At 48.0% G+C, this 27200-nt stretch overlaps 1 protein-coding gene and 1 pseudogene across 1 annotated transcript; one reads left to right on the top strand and one right to left on the bottom strand.

The window, feature by feature from the left end:
• The first annotated feature begins 2179 nt into the window (after positions 1-2179).
• LOC130877050 (GTPase IMAP family member 1-like) lies at positions 2180-6238 on the top strand. The gene is made up of 3 exons (XM_057773962.1): positions 2180-2274; positions 4135-4224; positions 5249-6238. The coding sequence occupies exons 2-3, from the start codon at positions 4182-4184 to the stop codon at positions 6121-6123; spliced, it is 918 nt and encodes a 305-aa protein (XP_057629945.1). The 5' UTR covers positions 2180-2274; positions 4135-4181; the 3' UTR covers positions 6124-6238.
• Positions 6239-23148: 16910 nt separating this feature from the next.
• LOC130885750 (GTPase IMAP family member 3-like) lies at positions 23149-24646 on the bottom strand (annotated as a pseudogene).
• Between the last annotated feature and the right edge of the window lie 2554 nt (positions 24647-27200).

Here is a 27200-nt window from a genome sequence, read left to right as displayed (position 1 = left end):
ATAAATAAATCTTTAAAAAAAAAAAAGAGGGCCAGAGATAAATTTGTTTAATGCTACAACCCTTGCCTAGCATATATTCGATCCCCAGCCCTGAAAAATAAATATAACTGCTGCTCAAATGGTAGCTACCGGCCACATGAATGCATCATCACTCATCTGAACTAAGCTGTAGAGCATAGTCTCCCTGTCACTCCAGTCGCACAGCCAAACATCGGAGCCTCACGAGCCCTGGGAACGCTGCTGTCATCGCAGAATGCGTGATAAAGCAGAAATTCTTCACAAACAATGGCTGTGCAAGAAACCACAAGACGGTTGTCAATAGTATCTTAATGTCTGTGGTCTGAATCATTTCCCAGGATTGCTCTACACCACAAGATTAAAATGAACTGTTGTGAATCAGTAGTTCACAGCAGGCCCTGCTGACTCATTTCAGCCGTGCTCTGGTCCTTTTTCCTCACTTCTCTCTTGTATGTGTCGACTTCTATGGCCACATGGCCAGATGCTATAGGACAGAGGGACAAGGTTCCTTCCAAGTGTGGTATTATAAGGGCAAGAGTGGAGAGGGTGGGCCAGGAAGAAGGTTCCTTGAGGAGGTTCCCACCCTCTCTAGTGAGGATGAACCTAGGGCCTCACACGTTAGGTAAGCATTATGCCACTGTGCTATATCCCCAGACCCCTTTTAGTTTTTATTTTGAGGACTGTCTAGGCTGCCCTTAAACTCATGATACTTCCTGCCTCAGTCTCCCTAGAGTTGGACATGTCTGTGTTTGTTGGGAACATCTTTAAAGCTATGCTGAGACACAGGCTCAAAGGGTGGAACAAGAGAAATATCAGCATGCCCAACCTGGCTGGCTTTCCCTCCAGCTGGTCAGCTGGCATCCCCAGTGTCTGGCTATTGCCCGTGCCCAGACATTGCATCTGCTGAAGAGAGACGCCTCTAGGTTAAACATTTTCTCCAGGGGAGGTTTACATTTAATAACCAGCTGATAGAGTTATAAAATCCAGTCCCCTCTTCTTTAGTCTCAAGATCAGTGCAAACTGTAGAGTGCCATGTGGAGTCACCATTTGTTGTGACTGTGTCTCAGTTTAACTTGTCTTTGCCCAATCCTGTTCTTTCCTTCCCTTCTTAGCCATAAATCTCAAGATGACTCCCTAGTGGCTCCTTTCACCACCACTCTGTCTCCCACCTCAATAGCCCATAAGCCTTGGAATCCAGTCTTTACACACATGCACACATGCACACGCACACATGCACAAGGATACACACACACACACAAATACACATATAGGAACAGCATAGTTTGCAATACTAATATATCAAAAGAAAAAATCATGTAATTATTCCAATCACCATTAAAATAGATTTAAAAATAGCTCACACCTCTGAATAAAAAGTGTTTACTTAGTGAAATAGGAATGAATGAAGTCTGCATGCACTGATTTAAAAAATAATCACTAATAGCCACTATCAGCCTCAGTGATAGTAGGTATTCTATTTTTTAAATTTTTCTTTTTTGTTTACTTAAGTACTGGGCATAGAACCCAGGACCTTGGGTATTCTAGGTAAATGCTCTATCAATGAGTTACACCCCTAGTCTTTGGTGTTTTGTCTTGTTTTGAGATGAGGGTCTTTTGTTTTGGTTTGGTTTTTCGAGATATGGTTTCTCTGTGTAGCCCTGGCTGACCTGGAACTTGCTTTGTAGACCAGGCTGACCTCAAAATCACAGAGATCCACCTGCCTCTGACTCCCAAGTGTTGGGAGTAAGCCATGTGCCACCACACCTGGCGAGTAGGGGGGTGTTTTTAAGTACCCTAGAATGCCCTTAGATCTGTCATCCTCCTGTCTCAACCTGGAATCTAATTCATGTAAGAGAAATCTTTAAAGAGCAAAAGAGAACTGAAGATTAGCAGTAATCAAGTCTAGGACTGGGTGAGACCTCAAAGTCCTAGATCTTTCTTCCCTCCCTTGGCTATGGCAGCATGTTTGATGCTACTGACCCCGCTGGACACAGACACCCCTTGGTCACAGTGCTTGATTCTATAGGAAAATGCCAAGACCACAGCTGCAAGGCAAATGTTTCTGTCTCTTTAAGCCATCATCATCCGGCCTTTCTCTGGGTTTCCTGATCTCGGGGACCAAGGCCGCCCAGTGACTTCCTCTCTGCTCCGCCCTCAGCTCCGAGAGACCAAGAGACCTCTTTACTCATGGCTGAAGGGAAGGCAGGAGTTCTCTGGGGCTTCTCTGGGCCACTTTAAAGTCTGTCACCAAGAAAGGTGAGCCTGAGCCTGTGAGCAGGGTGGGGAGGGGGCTGGGCTGTGAGACCAAAGTGTCTGCTGCCTCCACACCGGCATTTTACAAAGCACTACGCAGGAGAATACTTGCAAGTGCATGCGGTGCAGGCAAGAGCAGGTGTCCAGACGCCTGAGGGGTGGTCTGGGTTTCAACCTGAGCAAGTTCAGAGGAAGTCTTAGGAGTACACAGATTCTTGATGGGCAGATCTTGTCTCTTCCCAAACTTCTTTTATATGGTAAGAGAAACCTATTCTAGATCCCATTCCAAGAGCAAAGCGCGGTTTAGAAGATACCATTCCTCAAACTGCACATTCAACAAACGCGGAAGATGCTTCTATGTCTCTATAAACCATGTCTTCAAGGCCAGTCTTGATGTGCCAAATCTGCGCCCCTCTGAAGTCTCTTATTCTCACACCTGTATGCGTGTGTGTGGGGGGGGGGGCCTCTAATACACCTCAGAGGAATGGAACTTGGTCATCAAGCCCTGTCCCCACCTGTCATTTAAACCTTTGCTTCCTGATTGAATTTGTCCTGCTCCGGCTATAGGGACCTCACAGTTTTTTCCTGTCTACAGTGAAGAGTTGGAGAAATAGCTCATTTTCAAATGCTGGGTGTGGATTAACCTCATGAGGAACGATCCACTTGTTCTAGCAGAACCACTGAGGACGGGGCCAAAAGATGTGATGTCCAGGGGACACCTTAAATATTTCTGAGAAACACCAAGGCAAGAAAGAAACTAGATAACTCCTGAGCTCTCTTAAGCATCTAGAAGTGTTCTTGCTTTATATTCCCTGATAATTAAAGCTATTTGTCACCCAAGATTTCATTCAGTGCTTGTTTTTCTCTTAAAAACCATTGAAAATACCATTGGCTTCCACTCTGAGCTTCGGGGAGTCCTGACGCCCTGCCCTGGCCTCCCCTGAGTCCATGCACACACTTCATTTTCCCCCAGGACAAGGTCTTCGAGCTCCTGCAGAAGTCTTGTTCGCTGCTCTCAGTCTTGTTCGCTGCTTCTTCATTTCTGCATTATTTGTGGGAGTTTGCTGATTCCCGCACCCAGAACAGAGACACAGAACCACACAGTGAGTTCTACTAAAGGCTTTGGGGAGAGGAGGTGTTAACCCAACCTATTCCCAAAGCCCCTCTAGGGAGACAGGGTGTTGAGTTAACATCTTCCTTTTTCCTGTGTGTGGTGCCCACAGGGGGGGAGTGTGGGAGGAAACCCATCACCCCTAGTGGAGACAAAGAGACAGATTCTGAAATGATGAGAAATGCAGATAAGCACTCAGACAAGAATGTGGGAGCAGAGCTCTCGCCAGAGAAAAGCCAGAGAGGGCTGGAGAGACTGAATCTGGGGTCTGTGCAGTCACAGACTGAGGCCTGTTCACTGGAAATGAGGCTGAAGCAGCAGACTGAGGGGACACCGTACTTTGTGCTTAGGGACTCCTGGGCCCAGGCACACATGACCAGAGCGTGCTTGGCTGTATCAAATAACTGTGCAGTCAGAACATCTTTGGTGGAAGGGAAGTTGCTTAAAGAGAAGGGCTCAGAAACTCATAAGACAACTCCGTGGAGCTGGTTCTTCCATCCATCTTTACTGGGCTCAGGAGAGCAAGCTCAGGTTGTCAAGCTAGCACTGCAACCATCTTTCTGGTCCCCCCAGAAACTATTCTTCAAAAATCCAGATGCTCTCGATAAGAAGGAACAGCAGATTTTCCTGTGGTAGACAAAAGGCACCCACCGTGTCTCTGCTCACCTGGCCCCTAAAGCCTTGCTTTGCATTGCAGTGTCCCTGCTCTTTAAACTTAGCCTGACATTGTGGCTGGTTTTGCCTGTCTGCAGGAATGAGCGCATGAATGAGGAAATCGTGACTGAGAGTCCTGAGAAGCATGGGAGGAAGGAAGATGGCAAGAGACGAGGAAAGCGCCTACGGTAACAGCCCTTCTCTCAATGCATCCAGGCTGGTGTGAGCGCTAAGGGTAGGAAGTGGGTGGAGCTTCCTCAGATCTAGGAGCCCCTGGGATGAAACAGTGGGACCCATTTGACTGTGTCTCTGCCCCTGCCCTACTGAGAGAAGCTCACAGCTTTGACCCTGTCACTGGTTCCCACAGCATGAAGGAGGATCCTACGCCTACTCTGGTCTTCACAATATGACACAGAGGATGGGAAACCCAGGACTAGAGTGAGCCTCACTCACCAGGTCTCCAGTGTTAGAATAGAGGGCTAACTGTGTATTTAGTATTTGGGGGGTTGGGGAGATGACTGTGGGTAAAGGCACAAGCAGCCAGGACAGATGGGTTGACTTCAACCCCTGAGTCCACCGATGCAAGGGAGGGAACCGAGTCCTGAAACTCGACCTTTAGCCTCCATAGGGCATAGTGATACGGCACCCCCGTAGATAAAATGTAACAAAATATTATCTAAAGGGGGGGCTTTCTCTTTAAGGAACCAGCTTAAGACAAGAGAGGAGAAAGAGGGAAGCAGGTGAACTCTCCTCTCTAACAGCCCGGGAAAGGCCCACATTGTCTGCACTTCCATAGGAGAGGTGTGCCCTAGCCTGAGCACTTCCTGCTCTTACACAAGCACTTGGTGGGCTGCGATCCAACCTGTGCCTGGGACTGAGGGGCTTCCTGCGGTCGGTGACCAGCATCTGTGGGGGAACATTAGGGTCAAATCAGCATCACGTCGGCCTGTGTGTGCAGGACCATAGACCCAGGAGTTATAATGGACTCTTTCTGAAAGACAGCGGGACCACCTACAGGTGCAGAGAATACAAAGGCAGAGAGGGAATATGGGGAGGACCCTGAGCTCTGAGAGCCCAGAGCAGATGGGAGCACCAGCTTCCAAGGGGAGCAGGCACTGCGATTCGTTCCCTTTCGGGCTGAAGGTTAGAACATAGGCGAGTCCCAGGGAAAAGCCGTGTCTCTGACTCAGTGTTGCCCTATCTGGTCCTCAGGCTTGGAGGAGGATTCACAGGCCCCAAAGGGGCCCCCATTGAGGCTCATCCTGGTAGGTAGGACCGGGACCGGCAAGAGTGCCACTGGTAACACCATCCTGGGCCGGACGTGCTTCGAATCCAAGCTGCAGGCTGTGCCTGTTACCAGATCCTGCTCCTGGGCCAACAGAAAATGGGCCGGCTGGTATGTAGAGGTGGTGGACACCCCGGATGTCTTCAGCTCTGAGGTCAAACAGACCGACCCTGCTTGCTTGGAGACAGCCTGCTGCTTCCTACAGACATCGCCCGGGCCTCACGCGCTGCTGGTGGTCACCCAGCTGGGTCGCTTCACCACTCAGGACAGCCAGGTGCTGGCCAGGGTGAAGCGGGTGTTCGGGGAGCAGGTGATGACGCGGACTGTGGTGGTGTTCACTCGCAAGGAGGACCTGGCAGGAGAGTCTCTGCAGGATTACCTGCGATGCACAGATAATCGCGCACTGCGGGAGCTGGTGGCCCAGTGCGGGGGCCGCGTGTGCGCCCTAAACAACCGAACCACTGCCCGCGAGCGCGAGGCACAAGCTGAGGAGCTGCTGGGCCTGGTCGCTGGTCTGGTGAGGGAGCACGGGGGCGCGTACTACTCCAATGAAGTGTATGATCTGGTGAGGACCCTGCGGGGCTCTAACCCCGAGGACCAAGTCAGCAAGGTGGCAGAGATGGTGGCAAGACGCATGCAGAGGCCCCTGCGCACCAGGCTGCTAACTGGGCTGTGGGACTGGCAGAAATCTTACAGAAAGAGCTGGAGACGGGGCGTGGCCTTCCTGGGTGTGGCCTTCCTGATCTACCTGCTGGTCTACAGAAAGGCGCCTCAGGCCATTGGGGACCAGAACAGCAGATAATGCTGATCTTAGAAAATGTTTTAACTGTGAAGAAAATCTTTTTAAAAGGAATACTTAGATCTCTGCTGAGAGCTCGCAGTACTGGGGGAAACATGGTATCAGCTTTGCAAAGGCTTCGGAGGTGATGAGTCTCAACTTTAACTACATAATTCAGAGTTTAAAAAAAAAATAAAATTTGTCTAACTAAAGTTTTCCTTTAGACCTTTTGATCATCCCTGTGGTTCATTCTTCACTTAAAACGGCGAAAACTCCTGGTAGCTTGTAAAAGGGGACAAAATCACAGCACAAAGAGAACAAGCATTTCCTTTCTTTTTAAAACTTATTCTTTGGTAATTTCATATAATAAATTTGGGTCATATTCTCTCACTTTTCCCAAGTCCTCCCCACTTCCCTCCTCTCAGAACTTCATTTTTTTTTATTTTTTGTTTGTTTGTTTGTTTTATCTCTTAACAACAACACGAAGCTGGATTTGTTGGCCAAGACTCCTGAGCCTGCCCTGGGGTGTGGCTGATATACCCAGTGTCACTTCATTGAAGAGAATCCATTTTCCTTCTCCCGGGAGTTATAATTTGTGACTAGTTTCTTGGTTGGAGGGGGCATTTATGTCTGGCTTGCACTTGCTCGGGTGTTGGGCATGCCGCCACAGGCTCTGTGATCACGTGTGCACCTGCCCTGTTGTGTCTAGAAAGTTGTTTTCTTGACGTCACCCAGCAGCTGAGGCTCTTAGGGTCCCCCTGCCCTCCCTTCCACAGAGATCTCTAACAAGATGGCGGCCAGGAGTTTCTTTCCTTTGCTCAAACCAAAGCCCAGGGTCTGGAAATTGGCTTCCCTAATTAACAGTCACAGGACAGAAGGGTCACCGCCTGCTTTCTAGAGAACACAGGCACGTGGCTTCTTTGGGCTTAATTTGTTTCTCTGTGAAAATAGATATCGAGTTTGGAAACTATCAAAATTCTTTCATTTTTTTCTTTAAACAAAGGAATTATTTCAAGATTGGCTTGATGGCACATGCCTGCCACTCAGGAGGCAGAGGCAGGAGGATCGGGTGTTCCTAGCTCAGGGCCCTGGTTTCAATTCCTAGTTGGGGGGGTGTTAGTGTGTGAACTCTTGACAGTTAGATTTCTGAGAGATTCTGGCTTTGTCTGAAGAGTTACAACCTGCCAGCATGGCTCCACCCTCCCTAACAAACTGAACCGAACTCACTCCAGTGCTGTCTGCTAGGTTGAGACTGTGTGAAAACAAAAGCCGAGGGGTGAATAAAAATCAAAATGGAAAAAACTCGCTCTAACAGGAACATAGCCATCCCTCAGAAGTCTTTCTCTCTTCCTTCCTTCCTTCCTTCTTTCTCTTTTCCTCTTTCTCTTTAAAAAAAAACAACCAATATAAGTCCTTAGACCCTTTTGTCCTTCCTATCCCCCTTTGCTTTGAGATGTTTAATTTTTTAAATCCTTTTTTCCTCTCCAGGTGAAGAGCAGAAGGAGCTGGTGGAATGCAAACATCAGGGAAGGTCAGACCCTGCTCCTCAGGGACATCGGCTCTAACTTAGGTTGAAGGCCTCTCCTCCCATCGCAGGCCTTCCTCTTGCCCGAAGGATGTGGGGAGCTCATTTCCCTCTGGATAAAGACACAGCTGGTCACTACTTAGGAGAAAGGACAGTGACACTAATAAAGGTTCTACCACATCCTCTGGAGGAAGAGCTATGGCTTCTTATTAGACTGTCTCACTCCGTGGCCTAGGCTGCCTTCTAACTCAAGGCAATCCTCCTGCTTCAGCTCCCTGACAAACAATGATAAGAAAAAGCCACCATGCTCAGCTTGAGTTATGTCTCCTCTTGAAAATGGATGCAGAGGACTGCATCTATCTGGTTTTAAACTCTCCCCACCACCCCACCTCACTGCAGTCTCTTAGCGTGTCACCTCCTCCGCTCCCCTGAAATCCTAGTATCCATAATCTAAAGCCAAGCACACTCCTGCCAACAGAAAGCATCATGGGGGAATTCTGAGATGAGAACCACCTGCATAAGCCAGAGCTGAGTTTGATGCTCAAGGTTCAGTACTTAACAGGTACAGTCAGGTAAAGAAATGCTCCACACAGCAGAGAAGAGGCAGTCAGCACCCAGTCTCATGTCTGAGCTCAGCTGCCCTTTGAGGGGGCTGTCCAGGCTCTCTGGGACCAGCAGTGCTTTTCTGCCCCCGTTTAGGGAACTGTTCTAAAGACAAAGTGGTCACGTGGGGCCCAGGGTCTTGGGGGCGAGCAGATGCTCACCTTCGGTGCTAATGGGAGAACCCGGGGCCCAGCACTTTCCAGTCTTAAGAGGGCTTTCTGGAACCTGGGGGACGGGGCTGTCCTCCATCACCCAGCTTCTGACTCCCAATGCTTTGTGTGCTCAGACCTTTCTGAAGAGGAAATGAGTAGGGCAGGGCGGCCTGTCAGCTTTCCACAGGAAGTGGCCATTTACCAGGGCAGCTCTTCTGTGTTCTGGCAGATTTCAGGTCAGCAGCGCTCAAGGCCTTTTCCCTTCACTTTAGGGGACAGCCTGCGGGGCAGTGGTGTGTGCTGCGTCACCGTGTTTTTTTCTTCTTTTCCTAACTCTGGAAGTGGACTTTCTGTGAGAGCATCATCCAGCAGGCACAGGTCCTCTGCCTGCCGGCAAGTGACTCATGCTGGTGACTGGAGGCTGAGCCCTGCTGGCCCGGGTAAGGAGGAGGCTCTGACAGCCACTTGGGGGCTGGGAGGACCAACGGGGACCTGTTCTGCTCCTCTTTAGCGGGTCCTCAGGCGAGCTCTGGTACTTTGGGTCCCCTGGACAGTGAAGTGAGCATCAGCGACAGCACATGGTGGGGCAGAGCCCTGAAATTTCCATGTCATCATCCCCAGACCCATGGGGATGCTGGGACTTTCCGCCCCATTGCCTGCGCCTTTCTGAAAGCCTTGGTTTAACAAAGCTGAACCAATGTTCTTTCCTCTTTGACAGGCGGGAAATTAAAGTCCCAGGGCCCACAGGTTTTCCCAAGATCCCCAGCAGGTGGCGAACTCTCCCCCATTTTTACCCCAGACTCCTCAAAGCCCACTCAGGTCAGACAGGCTTCACCCCTAGGAGGTCAGCATGGGGCCTTAAGGCTCTACAGACCAGGATGGAATCTCCATGTCCCCTCCATCATGATCCAGTCCTCCCCTAGAAGGCCAGTCAGTGAATTCTATCTCCTGACCTCGTTCTGAAACCACCCTATTCTGCACAGTCGGCGTAGCCCATACCTTTCCTATAACACAGCCCAAGACACTGTGGCAGGCCAACAGCCGTGAGTTCAAGACTTGTGTGAGCGCTCCCCTTGTTAGCTGAATCTTACGGGAGAGGGTGGTTTTCCTGGACTCTTGGTCACCAACCTGCTCTGTGACTCCAGGACCTGGATATAAAGGCGAGGGGAGAGGCAGATGGGTGGAGCAGATATCAGTGAAGATGTTTTTGTTTATTTTTAGTTGTGTCAGAGAGTGCAGCACACACTGGTGCTACGGGACTCTTGTAGAGGTAGGAGGGCAGCTTTCTGAAGCAACTTCTTCCCTTCTACTTGGTGCAAACAGCATCTTTCTTGTTGCTGCTACACCACGGGCTTGCTGGCCTGACAGCTTCTGGCCAAGTCTCCTCTCTTCACCGGCTGCCTCGCTGTGTGAGACATTGGGATTGCGGACACAGGCAAGCATCTCCAGCTTTTCACTAGCGTCCTGGACCTCAGAGTCGAGTCCTCAGCTTGTGCAGCCGTTGCTCTGCCCCTGTGTCATAGCTGCCAGCCTGGTTCTTGCGCATCAGGAAGCCAGAAAGACCGTCTCTTAGAAAGTGGCTCCCTGAGCTGTGTCCTCACTGCGGGGTAAAATAAAGCATCCTGATGAATCAGCTCGGCTGGCTTCAGACAAGAATGTTCATTTCGTGTGTTTGCTTCTGCCTACTCCCTGAGTGATACCTGCCCCCTGGTCACCCACTGCCGATCACACGCTGCCTGCCAATCTCCCGTGGCCTCTGTACCCACCTCTGAAATTGGCAGAATTTTCCTTTTGGAGCAGAAATCCATGTCCATTCTCAATCGCCCCAATGTTGTGTGCTCTGCAGGCTGACAGCCACAGCATCAGTTCCTGTCCCTCAGTGCCCCGCCCCTTCCCCTCCCCCCCTTTTCCTAGGCTGTTGTCAGTCCCTTCTCCTGTGTGACCATTTCAGTGACTCCTTCTCATGCGCCCTGTCTCATCTCTGGGCACGTGGGCATTTGCTTATATTCATCAACAAATTTGTCCTTTAGTGGGACATATGTCTCCTGTAGTCCGTCTGATTCAGAACCTTCCCCACTAATGTTGCTGAGTTGGGTTGTGACAGCCACATTGCACACAAGCCAGGTTCTAATGAAATCCTTCAAAACAGAACAGACACCCCAGGTGGTTCCAGGACAGCAGGCTTATTGATTTATTAGGGATTATCTCCCCCAACTACCCATTGGGTGAGAAGTCCAAGAGACACAGGCAAAAAGAGCTACTTGGGGAGAGTTAGCTATAAGGCGAATGTGTGACTCTGGGCAGCCTTGCCAATCCTCCTGCCCTCCTTCCTCAGGTCAGTTCTTGGAGGAGTTGCCGTCCTCCCAGGGAAAGCCTGCTGTATTTGTCTCTTTGCCTCTGGAACATTTTCCCATGCTGGGAATGCCCGATACTTCAAACAAACCAGTGTTATTCACAGCACAGCAATTATTTTCTCTATCCTGGCAGGTTCATCTACTTTGGTCCAGGTTTTTTTTTTTTTTTTTTTTTTGTCTAGTTCTTGCTCATACGAGAATGCTCCACAGATTTACACTTCCAGCCTGGCGGAGATCATCCGTTCATCTGCAGGAAATGCCTGCTTTCCCACGAGTGAGGAGGAGCAATAGCACACTGTGCTGCGATGCCCCTGCCTCACTCCAGCCAGTTACTTACGAATGTTTGCAGTCAACATAGGTGCTAGAGTTAGCCATGGAAATGGCCATGGGAGAACAGTTACCCTGAGCTACCTGAGTCAAAGCGCCTCGCCAGTTCCCGCGTGGATGTGACTTTAATTCTTTCCTGTTTCAGTTCCAGAAGAAATGGAAGGCCTCCAAAAGAGCACATATGGAGCCATAGTTGAAGGTAAGAAAGCATCGAGGTCCTGAAGGGACTGAGACCCAAAACAGGTTCAGACACTCAAGATCAAGAAGAATACAACTGCCGTTTGTTCCCCGTATCTCCAGATCTCTGTGTCCAAGCCTCTGCTGTGTTCATGTACACATATGCACACATACATACATACAGGCATACACATACACATGCACAGAGACAGACATGCACACAGACTCAAGTGCTTGCAAACACACACATGCGCACACACACTCCACGGTGACACTCTCCTCCACATGATGTGATGAAACGTGATTCTGACACACGTTCAGGGTTAGAAGGACCTGCAACTAAACAGCGACAGAGTTTCTCTTTCCTCCCTCATCTTCTCTCAGCTGAGAGGGGGGAGGGAAGAAGGGAGGGAGGGAGGGAGGGAGGGAGGAAAAAGGAAGGAAGGAAGTTGCCCTAAAGTGCATGTCTTACAGAACACCCCATAACACTAAGGGAAATTAAAACCAGCACAGAGTAAAGGGAATCAGCTCGATTTTGTTTGCTGTGATACTGAGAATTGAGCCCTGAGCCTTACAATGTCGGATGGGCACTCTACCACTGAGCCACCCTCAGCTTTCCCCCAAATGACAGATTTTTAGGAGTGTACAGGGCACTTAAAACTCATTTGGACTCACGGGACAGCCCCGGGTCCTCATGCCTTCAAGGCTGGAGATCTGAGCTCTCGTCTTCATGGTGTCCCTCCAGCACTCCTCTTGTTACAGGCCCTGGGCCACGCCCAGCAATAGATGGCCTTTCTAGCATTCTGCTTCTGATTCTAACCATCTTCTCCCCCACCCTTCTGCACCCGCCCACTTTGTATCATTTCCCTGATGTTAACTGTCACTGTCCCCCACCTCAAATCCAAGTGCCCCCCTTGCTTCCTAGGCTAATCCAGCTGTCTCACCTCAAATCCAAGTGCCCCCTTGCTTCCTAGGCTAACCCAGCTGTCTCTGCATGTGAGCCAGTGCAGCTCTTCCACCTGGAGTAACCTCGGGGTGAGGGTGGGGTCGGATATGCCGAGCACATTCACACAGTATGTCTAGAGCATCATGGGTAAAAGAGGTGGCTGTCAGCCATGACTTCATCTCTACCTCCTCCTTAACTAACACGTACTTATTTCACAACCAGTTTTCTGGGGAGCTGCCCTGAGCATCCTCCAGGGGAGAGCACAGGGACCTTTTCTTCAGAAATGGCACATTTGTTGTGGTCTAGAAGGAACAGAGCCTCTCCTTCCTGTGGCAGTCCCACCCCCTGCCCATGTGTCCTAGAATGGGCTCCCAACAGGGACTTCATGAAAGTCCAGGACCATCTAAAATTACAGACAAACAGCTGGGAGCATTTGAATGGCACCTCTTTTTCTGGGAATGAGGACAATTGATTTCAGGAGATATCCGCAAGGACCCAGGACATCAAAGCCCAAAGACTTGCTGAGTGAGGCTCCACAGGGAGCAGGGAAGCCTACTGTGTAGCAGAATCGGGCTGCCTGAGGATCCTTCTGGTGGGTAAATCTGGCTGCGGGAAAAGTGCCACAGGGAACAGCATCCTCGGCCAACAAGCATTCGAGTCCAGGCTCAGAGCCCAGTCAGTGACCAGGACCAGCCAGGCAGAGACGGGCACATGGAAGGGAAGGAGACTGTTAGTGGTAGACACGCCCCCCATCTTTGGGTCAAAGGCCCAGAACCAAGACATGGACAAGGACATTGGAGATTGTTACCTGCTGTGTGCCCCAGGACCCCACGTGCTGCTGCTGGTGGCCCATCTGGGACGCTTCACAGCTCAGGACACCCTAGCCGTGAGGAGGGTGAAGGAGATCTTTGGGGCAGGAGTCATGAGGCACATGATCGTCCTCTTCACCCACAAGGAAGACCTGGCAAATGAGACTTTGGATGAGTTTGTGACCCACACTGACAACCACAGCCTGCGCAGCCTGGTCCACGAGTGTGGGAGGAGGTACTGTGCCTTTAATAATAGGGCCTCAGGGGAAGAGCAGCAGGGACAGCTGGCAGAGCTCATGGCCCTGGTGAGAGGGCTGGAGCAGGAGTGTGAGGGCTCTTTCCATAGCAACGACCTCTTCCTTCATGCTCATGTGCTCCTTAGCGATGGCTGCCGTGAGTACCAGGAAGCCTACAGGTGGTACCTGGCCAAGGTGAGGCAGGAGGTGGAGAGGCAGAAGCGGGAGCTGGAGGAGCAGGAGGCCAGCTGGGTGGCTAAGATGTTTTGCAGAGTCAGGACATGCTCGTGCTCCCAAATCGCAGCAGCCGTCCTACTTATTGGGTGTGGTTTGATTTTTATTGGCGTTTTAATTACCTTGTATGTTAACTGGTGGAACTGAGCCTTTTCAGGTGATTTCTGCCATCAGCGCCCTCTCCCGGGGTTCGCATTTCTGTCTGCACTGGGGTACCTCAGTTTCACTCTCATTTGACTCCCTTGAATCAAGTATGAAAGAAAAAGAACGTATTTCTTAAGTTGTGAGGGTGAATCAAGGAGTTCCATCATAAAGGCCCGGGTGCTAATACTCAGGCATCTGCACTGGCCGGCCCTTAGGGTCCTGACAGGCTGCTCCTCAACTGCGCCCACTAAGAACACCCCCCATGCACTTTCGCCATGTTCCCTCATAAAAGTCAAGCCTCGTCCACCTCCTGTCTCCTTCTCTTCCACCACTCTTGTCCCCAGGGACCAGGATCTGGCCCTCTCTCTGCCCCCTTTTCTGACCCTTCTTTCCTCTTCTAATAAACCTCCACTGTGAGCCCTGTTGTATGGCTTTACTCCTTCCTGCTGATTTCTAAATTATTATATTGGTGTCGGACCCGCGGCAAGCTCTTCTGGGCTTCCTCTTGCCCACTGGCAGCCTGAGGCATGCCAAGACCCCGGATCCCGGTCCACAGATGACAGCCTCACTTGTCCAACTAACAGATTGCTGAGCCCCGCCTACCAAAATAGGCGTGATTGGTGAGCCTCCCCTTGTCTGGCCATTCCCCACGAGTGAGGATTCGTCTCTCCGCCATGATTTCTCACCTCTGGAACAAGCCCTGATATCAGACAACCCACGTGTCTCTTGGGGCTCAGCACGCCATGGCCCGTGGACCATGATGACCCACTGGTCAGTCTTTGCCTTCTCAATCAATCCCCTCAGAACTCCTCAACCCTCTGTTCATTTTATCTCCATTTAGACTAAGAAGGCAACACACCTCAAACATTTTGGGTTGGTAAGGACTTTGTATGATGATAGAAATGTAAAGTTACATGTGATTCAACTCTGGTTTAGAATATACTGTATATCGTGATAAAAATTTAAGGTTATAACGGTCTATTCAGAAGATAAACTGTTTGAGAAGAGGAAGGATATGAACAAGAGTGGGAAGGGTTAAGAGATGGTGTTGGGGACTGAAAATGAACAAAATGTATTATATAAATGCATGAAAATGTCATAATAAACCACGTATTATGTATAACTTATATATGCTAATAGGAACAACAATAATAAAACTTTAAAAGAACTTAAAAAAATTAAGGTCTATTCAGATTAACAAAAGCTGACTTAGAGATTTACACCTAAGTACTTACGTCTTTGCCGAGTGGTCAACACCAAGCTTCCAGAGAACTTAAATAAGTGATGTCATATGTTTGATAAATAAGATTTGATAAACAAGATATATATTTTATAATGGAGTTTCTGGTCCCCCAAGAGGATTCTTTTCCCAGAGCTGGGCATTTGGGCAGAGGCCCCCATGGCTTGCCAAGGGCAATGCTGGCCTCTGTGCTCCTTCAGTCCCTGCTCACAGGCCCCCTTCTCCTGTTTCCATGTGGCCCTGGTGATCTTTCCCGTCCCTTTTCCTTGTCTTCTCAGGAGACAGCCTTACGAGTGTGGCACAAATTTGTTCTGTTCCACTTTTTACTATCGACTGCCGTCAGTCATCAACCACCTGTCTCCTGGTATCGGATGGAAAGAGGGTGTGAGCTGATGCTGTGGGGATGGGGAAGGACCAGGTGTGTTAAGGTTTGTTTATGTGAAGATGGGAAAGCTTAAGTGCTGACAAGGAGAAAGCGATCTGAGATGTATAAAAGAACGAAACATGTTCCAGATTTCTCTCGCGCGCTCTGTTACTGTTCACAATCTTGACATTAATTGATGGAATTCTGGTAAGCCATCAGTCTAGCTCTGGTGGAGCACTAAACATTATACTCTACCACTATAGTATCACAGCCACAAGCTCAGGATTTTAAATTCTCTTTGGTTGCTTTCTAATGTGTCTAAAACTTATCTCTGTGTATATTCAAAGTTCTCGTGAGCTCCAGGGGATCGCCTTGAACCCACTTCAAACAGCATTTTGCCAGGTCCATGTGGTTCCTGACTGTTATACAGAGACTGGACAGTGAAGTGAAACAGACAGGTACCCCAGGACATGGCCAACACCCCAGATATCCCAGGTTCCCCAAAGATGACCAACGCTCCCCAGGTCAGCAGGAAGCAGTCTCGGGAACATGGCATCCTCATCCCTGCCTCACCTGCTACCCCTTTCTAACTCCTCACCTTTTTATAATAGACAAGAGGGAGGAATGTTAGTATTCAGGCATCTGGACTGGCCTGCCCTTGGGGTCCTGACAGGATGCGCCCTCAGCTACAGGCACTAAGAGCACCCCCCCCACCCCGCCGTGCACATTGGCTAAGTTTCCTAATAAAAGGCAGGCCTTATCCACCTCCCGTCCCTTCCTCTTCCACCACTCTTGCCCCCAGAAACAGATCTCTGTCCCCTTTTCTGCCCCTTTCTCTGTCCCCCTTTTCTGACCCTTCTCTCTCCTCTTCCAATAAACCTCCCATGTGAGCCCTGTTGTATAGTGTGACTCTCTCTCCTGCTGTTTTCAAAACTATAACACTGGGGACTTGCAAAAAGGAGGGTGTTTGGACTCTGTCGCAATGGGTGTGTCTCACCTAGTGCCCCACTTCCTGCAGAGGGGATGTTAACACACAAAGCTGAGGACAGAATCTTATTTTAGTCATAGTCCACCCTGATCTCATTAGAGCTGTAAAAGCCAGGTCTCCGTCCTCTTTCCAGCCCAAGAAAGGATAAGAACAGTGTTCACGAAGCAGGGGGCTCTAAGGTGTACAAGAGAATGGAGTCAAGAGGCCTGGGCATGAGTGGGGAACGGAGTGAAGAGGCTACAGGATCAGGGTGGGTCTCACCCCAGGGAATGCAGGGTCGTCAGTCAATTAACACAGAAACCAGAAAGTCTACATTCAGTAATACAGAGAGCCAGTGGGTGGGTATCCTGGGCTTGGAAGACTGGAGAGTACAGTATAGCTGCTCGACACCACATGCAGGCAAAAGCCACTATGATCAAGAGGCTGTGTGCTCATAAAACTTGATGAGCCTTGAATTTTGAATTACATGTAATTTTCGTGTGTGAAACTAGAACATTATTCTCCTGAATTCTTCAGCCATTAGAAAAAGGTGAAAATGAGTTGGAGAACTACTCAGGGTTTAAGATCACATATTGCTCTGCTGGAGAAGCAGAGTTTGAATCCCAGCACCCACACCAGGCAGCTCACAACAGCCTGTGGTTCCACCTCTGGGTGATCCAGCGCCCTCTTCTGGCCTCCACAGGCACCACAGTCACATGTGCACACACAAACAAAAATAAAATTAATCTTTTTTTTTTTTAAATGTGAAAATCAGGTTGGGAAGATGGATTCAGGGTGGGTGGGCAAAGTGCTTGCCAAACAAGTGTCCACATAAAATCCAAGCTCAGCGGTGCACGTCTGTAATTCCAGGACTGGGGGGAAAGGAGACAGGTGGATCCCAGTGCTCTCTGGCCAGCCAGTCTAATGGAAAAGGCAGCTCACAGTCAGTGAGAGAAATGCCTTGGAATAAAGCTATCCAATGAAAGCTCTACAATGAGGACTGTAAAACAGAGAAAGAAACTGAAGAAGCCAGAAGATGAAAGCATGGATCATATCCACGAGCTGGGAGAATGAATGGCGTGAAAATGTCAATACTGCCAGCGCCAGCTCACAGGTTCAATACAGTCATCATCAAAAGTTCAGTGGTCTTCAAAGAAATAGAAAAAACACATTCTTTTTTTTTTATTAATTTATTTAATTATTAAAGATTTCTGCCTCTTCCCCACCACCACCTCCCATTCCCTCCCCCTCCCCCAATCAAGTCTTCCTTCCTCCTCAGCCCAAAGAGCAAGCAGGTTTCTCTGCCCTGTGGGAGGTCCAAGGACCACCCACCTCCATCCAGGTCTATTAAGGTGAGCATCCAAACTACCTGGGCTCCCACAAAGCCATTACGTGCAATAGGATCAAGAACCCATTGCCATTGTTCTTCAGTTCTCAGTAGTCCTCATTGTCCATTATGTTCAGCGAGACCGGTTTTGTCCCATGCTTTTTCAGACCCCGGCCAAGCCTCTGCTGGAGAGGTTGTGGAGAAAGGGGCACTCTCATCCATTGCTGGTGGGAATGCAAACTTGTGCAACCACTTTGGAAAGCAGTGTGGCGGTTTCTCAGGAAAGTCGGGTTCAACCTACCTCTCGACCCAGCAATACCACTATTGGGAATATACCCAAGAGATGCCCAAACATACAACAAAAGTATATGCTCAACTATGTTCATAGCAGCATTGTTTGTAATAGCCAGAACCTGGAAACAACCTAGATGTCCTTCAATGGAAGAATGGATGAAGAAAGTATGGAATATATACATATTAGAGTACTACTCAGCAGTAAAAAACAATGACTTCTTGAATTTTGCATACAAATGGACGGAAATAGAAAACACTATCCTGAGTGAGGTAAGCCAGACCCAAAAAGAGGAACATGGGATGTACTCACTCATATTTGGTTTCTAGCCATAAATAAAGGACATTGAGACTATAATTCGTGATTCTAGAGAAGCTAAATAAGAAGGTGAACCCAAAGAAAAAACAACATTCTTATGGAAGGAAAGAGATTCCAGAGAGTTAAAGAATAATTCTGAGCAAAACAACAGTGCTGGGGGTTTCAATAACCTGCTTTGAAACTATCTTACAGAAGCATAGTAACAACAATAATAAAAACCCCACAAAGCCCCAAACACGGTATTACCGAAAAACCAGACACACAGACCAATGGAATAAAATAGAGGACCCAGACACAAATCTATGGGTTTTTTTTTCTTCTTTATTCTTTGGGAGGTCCACCACTCAGCTTTCAAATAATTAAACAGAGACTTATTCTTTCTTATGAACGCCCAGCCTTAAGTTGTCTTATTTCTAACCAGATTTTCTTTGTTCTTTTTAAATTTTTATAATTTATTTTTATTTTATGTTCATTGGTGTTTTGCCTGCATGCATGTCTGTGTGAGGGTGTCAGATCTTGCAGTTACAGACAGCTGTGACCTGCCTTATAGGTGCTAGGAATTGAACCTGGGTCCTCTGGAAGAGCAGTTAGTGCTCTTTACTGCTGAGCCATCTCTCCAGCCCTAGCCAGCTTTTCTTTTTTTTTTTTTATTTAGTATTTTTTAATAATTTCTCCCACAACCGTTAAAGGTTAGATTTTTTTGTATTTATATTTATTCTTACAAATTGTGTTACATTATCTGTCTCTGCTTTCTTTCTTTTTTTATTAATTAATTTATTTAATTATTAAAGATTTCTGCCTCTTCCCCACCACCACCTTTCATTCCCCCCCTCCCCCAATCAAGTCTTCCTCCCTCCTCAGCCCAAAGAGCAAGCAGGTTTCCCTGCCCTGTGGGAGGTCCAAGGACCACCCACCTCCATCCAGGTCTATTAAGGTAAGCATCCAAACTACCTGGGCTCCCACAAAGCCATTACGTGCAATAGGATCAAGAACCCATTGCCATTGTTCTTCAGTTCTCAGTAGTCCTCATTGTCCGTTATGTTCAGCGAGACCGGTTTTGTCCCATGCTTTTTCAGACCCCGGCCAGCTGGCCTTGGTGAGTTCCCGATAGAACATCCCCATTGCCTCAGTGTGTGGGTGCACCCCTCGCGGTCCTGAGTTCCTTGCTCGTGCTCTCTCTCCTTCTGCTCCTCCTTTGGATCGTGAGACTTCAGTCCAGTGCTCCAATGTTGGTCTCTGTCTCTGTCTTCTTTCATCGCCTGATGAAGGTTAATATTCAGGAGGATGCTTATATGTTTTTCTTTGGGTTCACCTTCTTATTTAGCTTCTCTAGAATCACGAATTATAGTCTTAATGTCCTTTATTTATGGCTAGAAACCAAATATGAGTGAGTACATCCCATGTTTCTCTTTTTGGGTCTGGCTTAACTCACTCAGGATAGTGTTTTCAATTTCCGTCCATTTGTATGCAAAATTCAAGAAGTCATTGTTTTTTACTGCTGAGTAGTACTCTAATATGTATATATTCCATACTTTCTTCATCCATTCTTCCATTGAAGGACATCTAGGTTGTTTCCAGGTTCTGGCTATTACAAACAATGCTGCTATGAACACAGTTGAGCATATACTTTTGTTGTATGTTAGGGCATCTCTTGGGTAAATTCCCAATAGTGGTATTGCTGGGTCGAGAGGTAGGTTGAACCTGACTTTCCTGAGAAACCACCACACTGCTTTCCAAAGTGGTTGCACAAGTTTGCATTCCCACCAGCAATGGATGAGAGTGCCCCTTTCTCCACAACCTCTCCAGCAGAGGCTATCATTGGTGTTTTTTATTTTAGCCATTCTGACAGGTGTAAGATGGTATCTTAATGTTGTCTTGATTTGCATTTCCCTGATTGCTAAGGAAGTTGAGCACGATCTTAAGTGTCTTTTGGCCATTTGAACTTCTTCTGTTGAAAAGTCTCTGTTCAGCTCAGTGCCCCATTCAGCTTTTCTTAAATTATTCCATCTACCTTTTGCCTGTGGGTTTTTATCTTTCCCTATTCTATATAACTTTCTTTACTTCCTAGTCCATGGCTTGCTGTGTAGCTGGGTGGTTGGCCCTGGGCCTCTTCTCTCCTCCTTTTTTCCTTCTCTACTCTCTTCTCTTTTTCTCCTTCTATTTATTCTCTCTGCCTGGCAGTCCCATCTGTCCCTCTCCTACCTGGCTATTGGCCATTCAGCTCTTTATTAAACCAATTAGGTGGGTTTTTTTTAAAAAAATATTTATTTATTTATTTGTTATGTAAGCAGTATTCTGTCTGCCTGCAGGCCAGAAGAGGGCACCAGACCTCATTACAGATGGTTGTGAGGCACCATGTGGTTGCTGGGAATTGAACTCAGGACCTTTAGGAAGAGCAGGCAATGCTCTTAACCACTGATCCATCTCTCCAGCCCCCCAATTAGGTGTTTTAGATAAGCAAAGTAACACAGCATCCCAGAGTAAAACAAATGCAACATAAAAGAACATATTTTTGCATCATTAAGCAAATGTTTCATAGCATAAACAAATGTAACACATCATCAACTAATATTCCACAACACAAACTCACAAACCCACACATGTGACTTTGCGACTTTTGACAAATTTGACAAAAAAAAAAAAACATATATCAAAGAAAAGAGAGCAAGTGATGCTGGGAAAGCTGGGTATCCTTGTATAGAAAAATGAAGCTGTACTTCTGCCTCTCAGTCTGTGAAATCAGCTCAAACTGCGTGGTCTTGATGTAAGAGCTAAAACTGTAGAAAAAGTAAAGGAACTACTTCAATATTCAGGTAAGGGGTTTCCGCAAGGGCTCTGGTCACTCTGGAAACGGTGCCAATGATTAGCAGATGGGATTTTATGAAATTCAAAAGCTTCTGTATGGTATAAGAAACAATCACTGAGTGAGTAGAGACAGCCTTCTGAGTGGAGCAAAACCTTCACAGCTATTCATTTGCCATAGGATTAAGATCGAGATATACCAAGAACTCAAAAAAGAAAGAAATCAGATGAATACCTAGAAACAGCTAGAATTCAATAGAAAGAAATCCAACAACACAGCTGATAAATGAGCTAACACACAGACTCTTCTCAAGATGGGCTACCAATGACCAATTAGCACAAGAAAAATGTCTGCATCGCTAACCATTTGAGAAATGCAAATTTCCTGGGGGTTGGAAGGATGGCTCAGCGGTTGAGTGTGTGTTTCAGAGGACCAGAGTTGGTTTCCCAGCACTCACTCTCAGCTGCCTGTAGCTCCAGGGCCATGGGACCTGACACCCTCGGATACTGGTGGGGATGTAAACTCATCCAGCTACCACGGAAATCAACATGAAGCATCTTCAAGACACTAAAAATAGATAGTGCATGCAATCCAGCTATAGCGTATAGAATGAAATACACCTGACTTCCTCAGTTTGGGTCCAGTGTTTCCATACTGCCCTCCGCTTCTTCCTTTGGGAATGTGAATGGTTGCTGTGTGTCACAGTGTGGTGGAAGTTGCAACATGAAATATATAATAGCGTATGCATCCAAGACTCCAGGTCAACACACCACAGAGACAGCCACACATCAGTGTTTATGGCAGCACTGTTAACAACAGATAAATTATGGAACAACCTAAGTGATCTAAAATGGGAGAATGGAAAAATAAATGTGATAATATATAAGCACAATGGAACTCTTTCACGTTTATTTTATTTTTGAGAATTTCTAGTATGACAGCTATAGTTACATCATTTCTAACCCCTCCAATTCCATCCATGTCTTCCCTATTTCCTCTCAACCTCTTGAACTCTTATCCTGTATTATACCTATATACCCACATGTACACACATGCACACATAAATACTACCTGCTGAGTCCATGCATCATGGTTAGTATGTGTATGTGTAGGGATGACCACATGGGATTGATAACCCATTGGAAGTTCATCCTTGGAGGAGATGGCCTCTCTCTTAGTGCACTATGGTTACCTAAGCAAGACCTGCACACAACACCTGTGGACATCACAACAGGATTTTATTTAGCTATGAAAAACAATGACATTGTGTCATTTGCAGGAAATAGATGCAACTGGAGTTAATTATATTAATTAGATTAAGTCAGTTTCATATTGAATATCTTCTCTTTTGTGGATTCTAAATTTTTATATAGATAAGTAAAAATCATGTGTGTCTATCTGACATGGAAGAAGTGACATTTTCTAGGGGAGCAGAGGAACTAATGGGAGGAGAAAGATAGGGAATATGGGGATATGCTAAAAGTACAACATAGAGTTGTATTTATTTATTTTGTTCTTTTCTCGTACACTCCAACCACAGTTGCCCCTCCCTCCCCTCCCCCTAGTCTTTCCCCACCACCTCCCTTCTCCTCCAGATCCACCCCACACACCTCCCCTCAGAAAAGAAGAGGTCTCCCAAGGATCAACCAAACGTGGCACAGCAAGCTACAGTAAGACCAGGGCGCATACTATCACTTCAAGACTGGACAAGGCAAGCCAGTAGGAGGAAAAGGGTCCCACGGGTAGGCAAAAGAGTCAGAGACAACCCCTACTCCTACTGTTAGGAACCCCACAAGAACACCAAGCTACATAGCCATAGCATCTATGCAGAGGAGGTAGGTCAGACCCCTACAGGCTCCATGATCTCTGTGAGCCCCCATGAATCCCGGTCAGATGATTCTATGGGCTGTGTTTCCTGACTCCTCTGGTGCCTCCGATCCTGATCCTTCCTGCCCCTGCCCTGCAGGACTTCCCCAACTCTGCCTAATCCCAACCAGAATTCTAAAGGGGAAACAGAAGAGGCTCAGGGAAGCAAAGTCTGGCAGACCAGGAGCGTGGTTTTCTGAAGGTGATGCTGAAAGCTGGGAATCCTGCAGGATGTTTTAGAAACTTCTCTAAAGTACAAAGCATCAAACGTTAGAATATATGAGCATAAAAATAACAGTGAGGATTGCTATGCCCAATACAAAACTAGCGCAAGTCCCAGAGTGCAAAACCATCCACGCTTTGCCTCAGAGGAGGAGCTTGAGGACCCAGCTGCTCTCCTGCTCCTCCAGCTCCCGCTTCTGCCTCCCCACCTCCTGCCTCACCTTGGCCAGGTACCACCTGTAGGCTTCCTGGTACTCACTGTAGCCACCATTAAGGAGCTCCTGGGCATGAAGGAAGAGGTCGTTGCTATGGAAAGAGCCCTCACACTCCTGCTCCAGCCCCCTCACCAGGGCCATGAGCTCTGCCAGCTGTCCCTGCTGCTCTTCCCCTGAAGCCCTGTTATTAAAGGCACAGTACCTCCTCCCACACTCGTGGACCAGGCTGCGCAGGCTGTGGTTGTCAGTGTGGGTCACAAACTCATCCAAAGTCTCATTTGCCAGGTCTTCCTTGTGGGTGAAGAGGACGATCATGTGCCTCATGACTCCTGCCCCAAAGATCTCCTTCACCCTCCTCACGGCTAGGGTGTCCTAAACTGTGAAGCGTCCCAGATGGGCCACCAGCAGCAGCACGTGGGGTCCTGGGGCACACAGCAGGTAACAATCTCCAATGTCCTTGTCCATGTCTTGGTTCTGGGCCTTTGACCCAAAGATGGGGGGCGTGTCTACCACTAACAGTCTCCTTCCCTTCCATGTGCCCGTCTCTGCCTGGCTGGTCCTGGTCACTGACTGGGCTCTGAGCCTGACTCGAAGGCTTGTTGGCCGAGGATGCTGTTCCCTGTGGCGCTTTTTCCACAGCCAGATAGACCCCTAAGGAGGATCTCAGTGGACCTGACCCTGGGGTGCAGCCATCTTCCTTTCTGCCTTTGGGGATAAAGGGAAGCTCAGGCGTCAGAAATGATTCATGAAGAAGAGGACAAAAAACCAAGAGGAACTAGTGCAAACCAATCAGGATTCGCCCTCTGTTTTAACCACTCACATCCACCACACACCACACACACGTTTGTGGGATAAAGTGCTCCTGGCGGTCAGAGGCCAGGGCATCTTCCCCTAGAGATTCATGCTCCTGGCGGTCAGAGGCCAAGGCATCTTCCCCTAGGGATTCATGCTCCTGGCGGTCAGAGGCCAGGGCATCTTCCCCTAGGGATTCATGCTCCTGGCGGTCAGAGGCCAGGGCATCTTCCCCTAGGGATTCATCACCCCAGTTCCTATCGTTCTTCCAGGACTTTCTTTCTGTCCAGGTCTGAAGTGGTGAGCCCCTGCAGATAGCTCAGGGCAGTCTAGCGCTGACCATTCTGTGTGTCTGTCCTTTATCTTCATCTCCTCCCCCATCCCTGGTCTCTCTTTTACAGGATGGCAAGGTTTTATCTTTGGGAACTTGCCCTTGCCTTGGGAAGCGTGACAGCTAATGGCCTAAGACATTCAGTTATCTGGTGGTCCATTTGCCTTGCTGTAGGTGTCTGGAGAGAAGCCTGTCCCTGTCTGTGCACTGAGCCATGGTCTTTGACTGTTGAAAAGAAAGAGTCCCACCCCCAGCAGGAGTCTTACCTGTGGAGAAGGTAGCTTTTGCACCTGTCTGAAGCATCTCCATTTTTTTATTTCTAGAAGAGAAAATATACAAAGAGCATTCATACTAGATTTGGATATGACACACAACACCAAACACAACATCCTGTAGAAAGGGACCTCAGACCAAAGAAGAAGGAACCACTGGAGTCACATGCATGTCCTTATGGGTAGCTCTAAATGACCCAGAGGAGAAAGACCTAAGTCATCGTCACCATGACTTGTCTTCAGCCACAGACAGAAGGAAAATGGGTTCACCTTCTTATTTAACTTCTCTAGGATCACGAATTATAGGCTCAATGTCCTTTATTTATGGCTAGAAACCAATTATGAGTGAGTACATCCCATGTTCCTCTTTTTGGGTCTGGCTTACCTCACTCAGGACAGTGTTTTCTATTTCTGCCCATTTGCATGCAAAATTCAGGAAGTCATTGTTTTTTTACTGCTGAGTAGTACTCTACTATGTATATATTCCATACTTTCTTCATCCATTCTTCCACTGAAGGGCATCTAGGTTGTTTCCAGGTTCTGGCTATTACAAACAATGCTGCTATGAACATAGTTGAACAGATACTTTTGTCATATGATAGGGCATCTCTTGGGTATATTCCCAAGAGTGGTATTGCTGGGTCCAGGGGTAGGTTGATCCCGAATTTCCCGAGAAACCGCCACACTGCTTTCCAAAGTGGTTGCACAAGTTTGCATTCCCACCAGCAATGGATGAGTGTACCCCTTACTCTACAACCTCTCCAGCAAAGGCTATCATTGGTGTTTTTGATTTTAGCCATTCTAACAGGTGTAAGATGGTATCTTAAAGTTGTCTTGATTTGCATTTCCCTGATCGCTAAGGAAGTTGAGCATGACCTTAAGTGTCTTTTGGCCATTTGAACTTCTTCTTTTGAGAATTCTCTGTTCCACTCAGTGCCCCATTTTATAATTGGGTTGATTAGCTCCTGGATATTAACCTTCATCAGGCGATGAAAGGAGACAGAGATAGAGACCCACATTGGAGCACCGGACTGAAATCCCAAGGTCCAAATCAGGAGCAGAAGGAGAGAGAACACGAGCAAGGAACTCAGGACCACGAGGGGTGCACCCACATACTGAGACAATGGGGATGATCTTTTGGGAACTCACCAAGGCCAGCTGGACTGGGTCTAAAAAGGCATGGAATAAAACCGGACTCGCTAAACATAGTGGACAATGAGGAATGCTGAGAAGTCAAGAACAATGGCACTGGGTTTTGATTCTACTGCACGTACTGGCTTTGTGGGAGCCTAGGCTGTTTGGATGCTCACCTTACTAGATCTGGATGGAGGTGGGAGGTCCTTGGACTTCCCACAGGGCAGGGAACCCTGAGTGCTCTTCGGGCTGATGAGGGAGGGGGACTTGGTTGGGGGAGGGGGAGGGAAATGGGAGGCGGTGGTGGGGAGGAGGCAGAAATCTTTAGTAAATAAAAAAAAAAGTGAAACAGGGGGCACACTGCTGGGCGGCCTGTATTACTTTGCATTGATAATATCAAAAAAAAAAAAAGAAGAAGAAGAAGGAAAGTGGGCTGTGTGCCTACAACAACAGTTAATGACGCTGGTCACTATTTCTTACTGAGCACATGGATGTCTGGGGTTCTGTGGGAACCTAGTACTAGGGGCTGCTCCCTGCCCCCAGCATCTCCAAGAGACAAATGTAATTCTTCCCTTGGTCCATGGCAACGGTCCTGGTCCCTCCTGCCCTGCCCAGAGCTTAGCTGAGGGTACCTCTCTTGTAGGGCCCTTCCTTTCCTTCTGTCCTGTTCCTCACAAACCTCTCTTGATCCTTGTCCTGCCCCACTCTCCCTACCTCCTGTACCAGGCAGGGGATCCACAGGAAAACGACTTCCCAGCTTCCTTGTTGGAAGGTACCTGCACAGACCTTCCAAAGGCAATGCAGGGCCCTGTTTGGTCAAAGCTTCTGTTTCCTGGAGCCAGGTTCCAGGAGCAGGCCTTGTATTAGTCAGGGTTCTCTAGAGGAACAGAACTTACCACACATATACACATTAAACATATATTCTTTTTTTTATTAATTAATTAATTTAATTATTAAAGATTTCTGCCTCTTCCCTGCCACCACCTCCCATTCCCACCCCCTCCCCCAATCAAGTCTTCCTCCCTCCTCAGCCCAAAGAGCAAGCAGGTTTCTCTGCCCTGTGGGAGGTCCAAGGACCACCCACCTCCATCCAGGTCTATTAAGGTGAGCATCCAAACTACCTGGGCTCCCACAAAGCCATTACGTGCAATAGGATCAAGAACCCATTGCCATTGTTCTTCATATTCTATCCCATATATTATGTATATGTGGAATAAAAAGGGAATTTATTAGCATGGCTTACATGCTGGGGCCCAGTTAGTCCAACAATGGAAAGCCCAAGAAGCCACTAGTTCTTCAGTCCACGAGGCTGTGTCTCAGCTGGTCTTCCGTACACACTGGAATCCAGCCACAGGCTCCAATGCCAGCGAAGGGAGGGACTCGCGAGGTGAGAGTGAGGTCCAGCAGGCGAAGAGAGAACTTCCTTCTTCCACGTCCTTTCTGTAGGACGC

Source organism: Chionomys nivalis, chromosome 1 (genome assembly GCF_950005125.1).
Source record: "Chionomys nivalis chromosome 1, mChiNiv1.1, whole genome shotgun sequence".
NCBI classification, from domain to species: domain Eukaryota; kingdom Metazoa; phylum Chordata; class Mammalia; order Rodentia; family Cricetidae; genus Chionomys; species Chionomys nivalis.
This window is presented reverse-complemented; position numbering and strand designations above follow the sequence as displayed.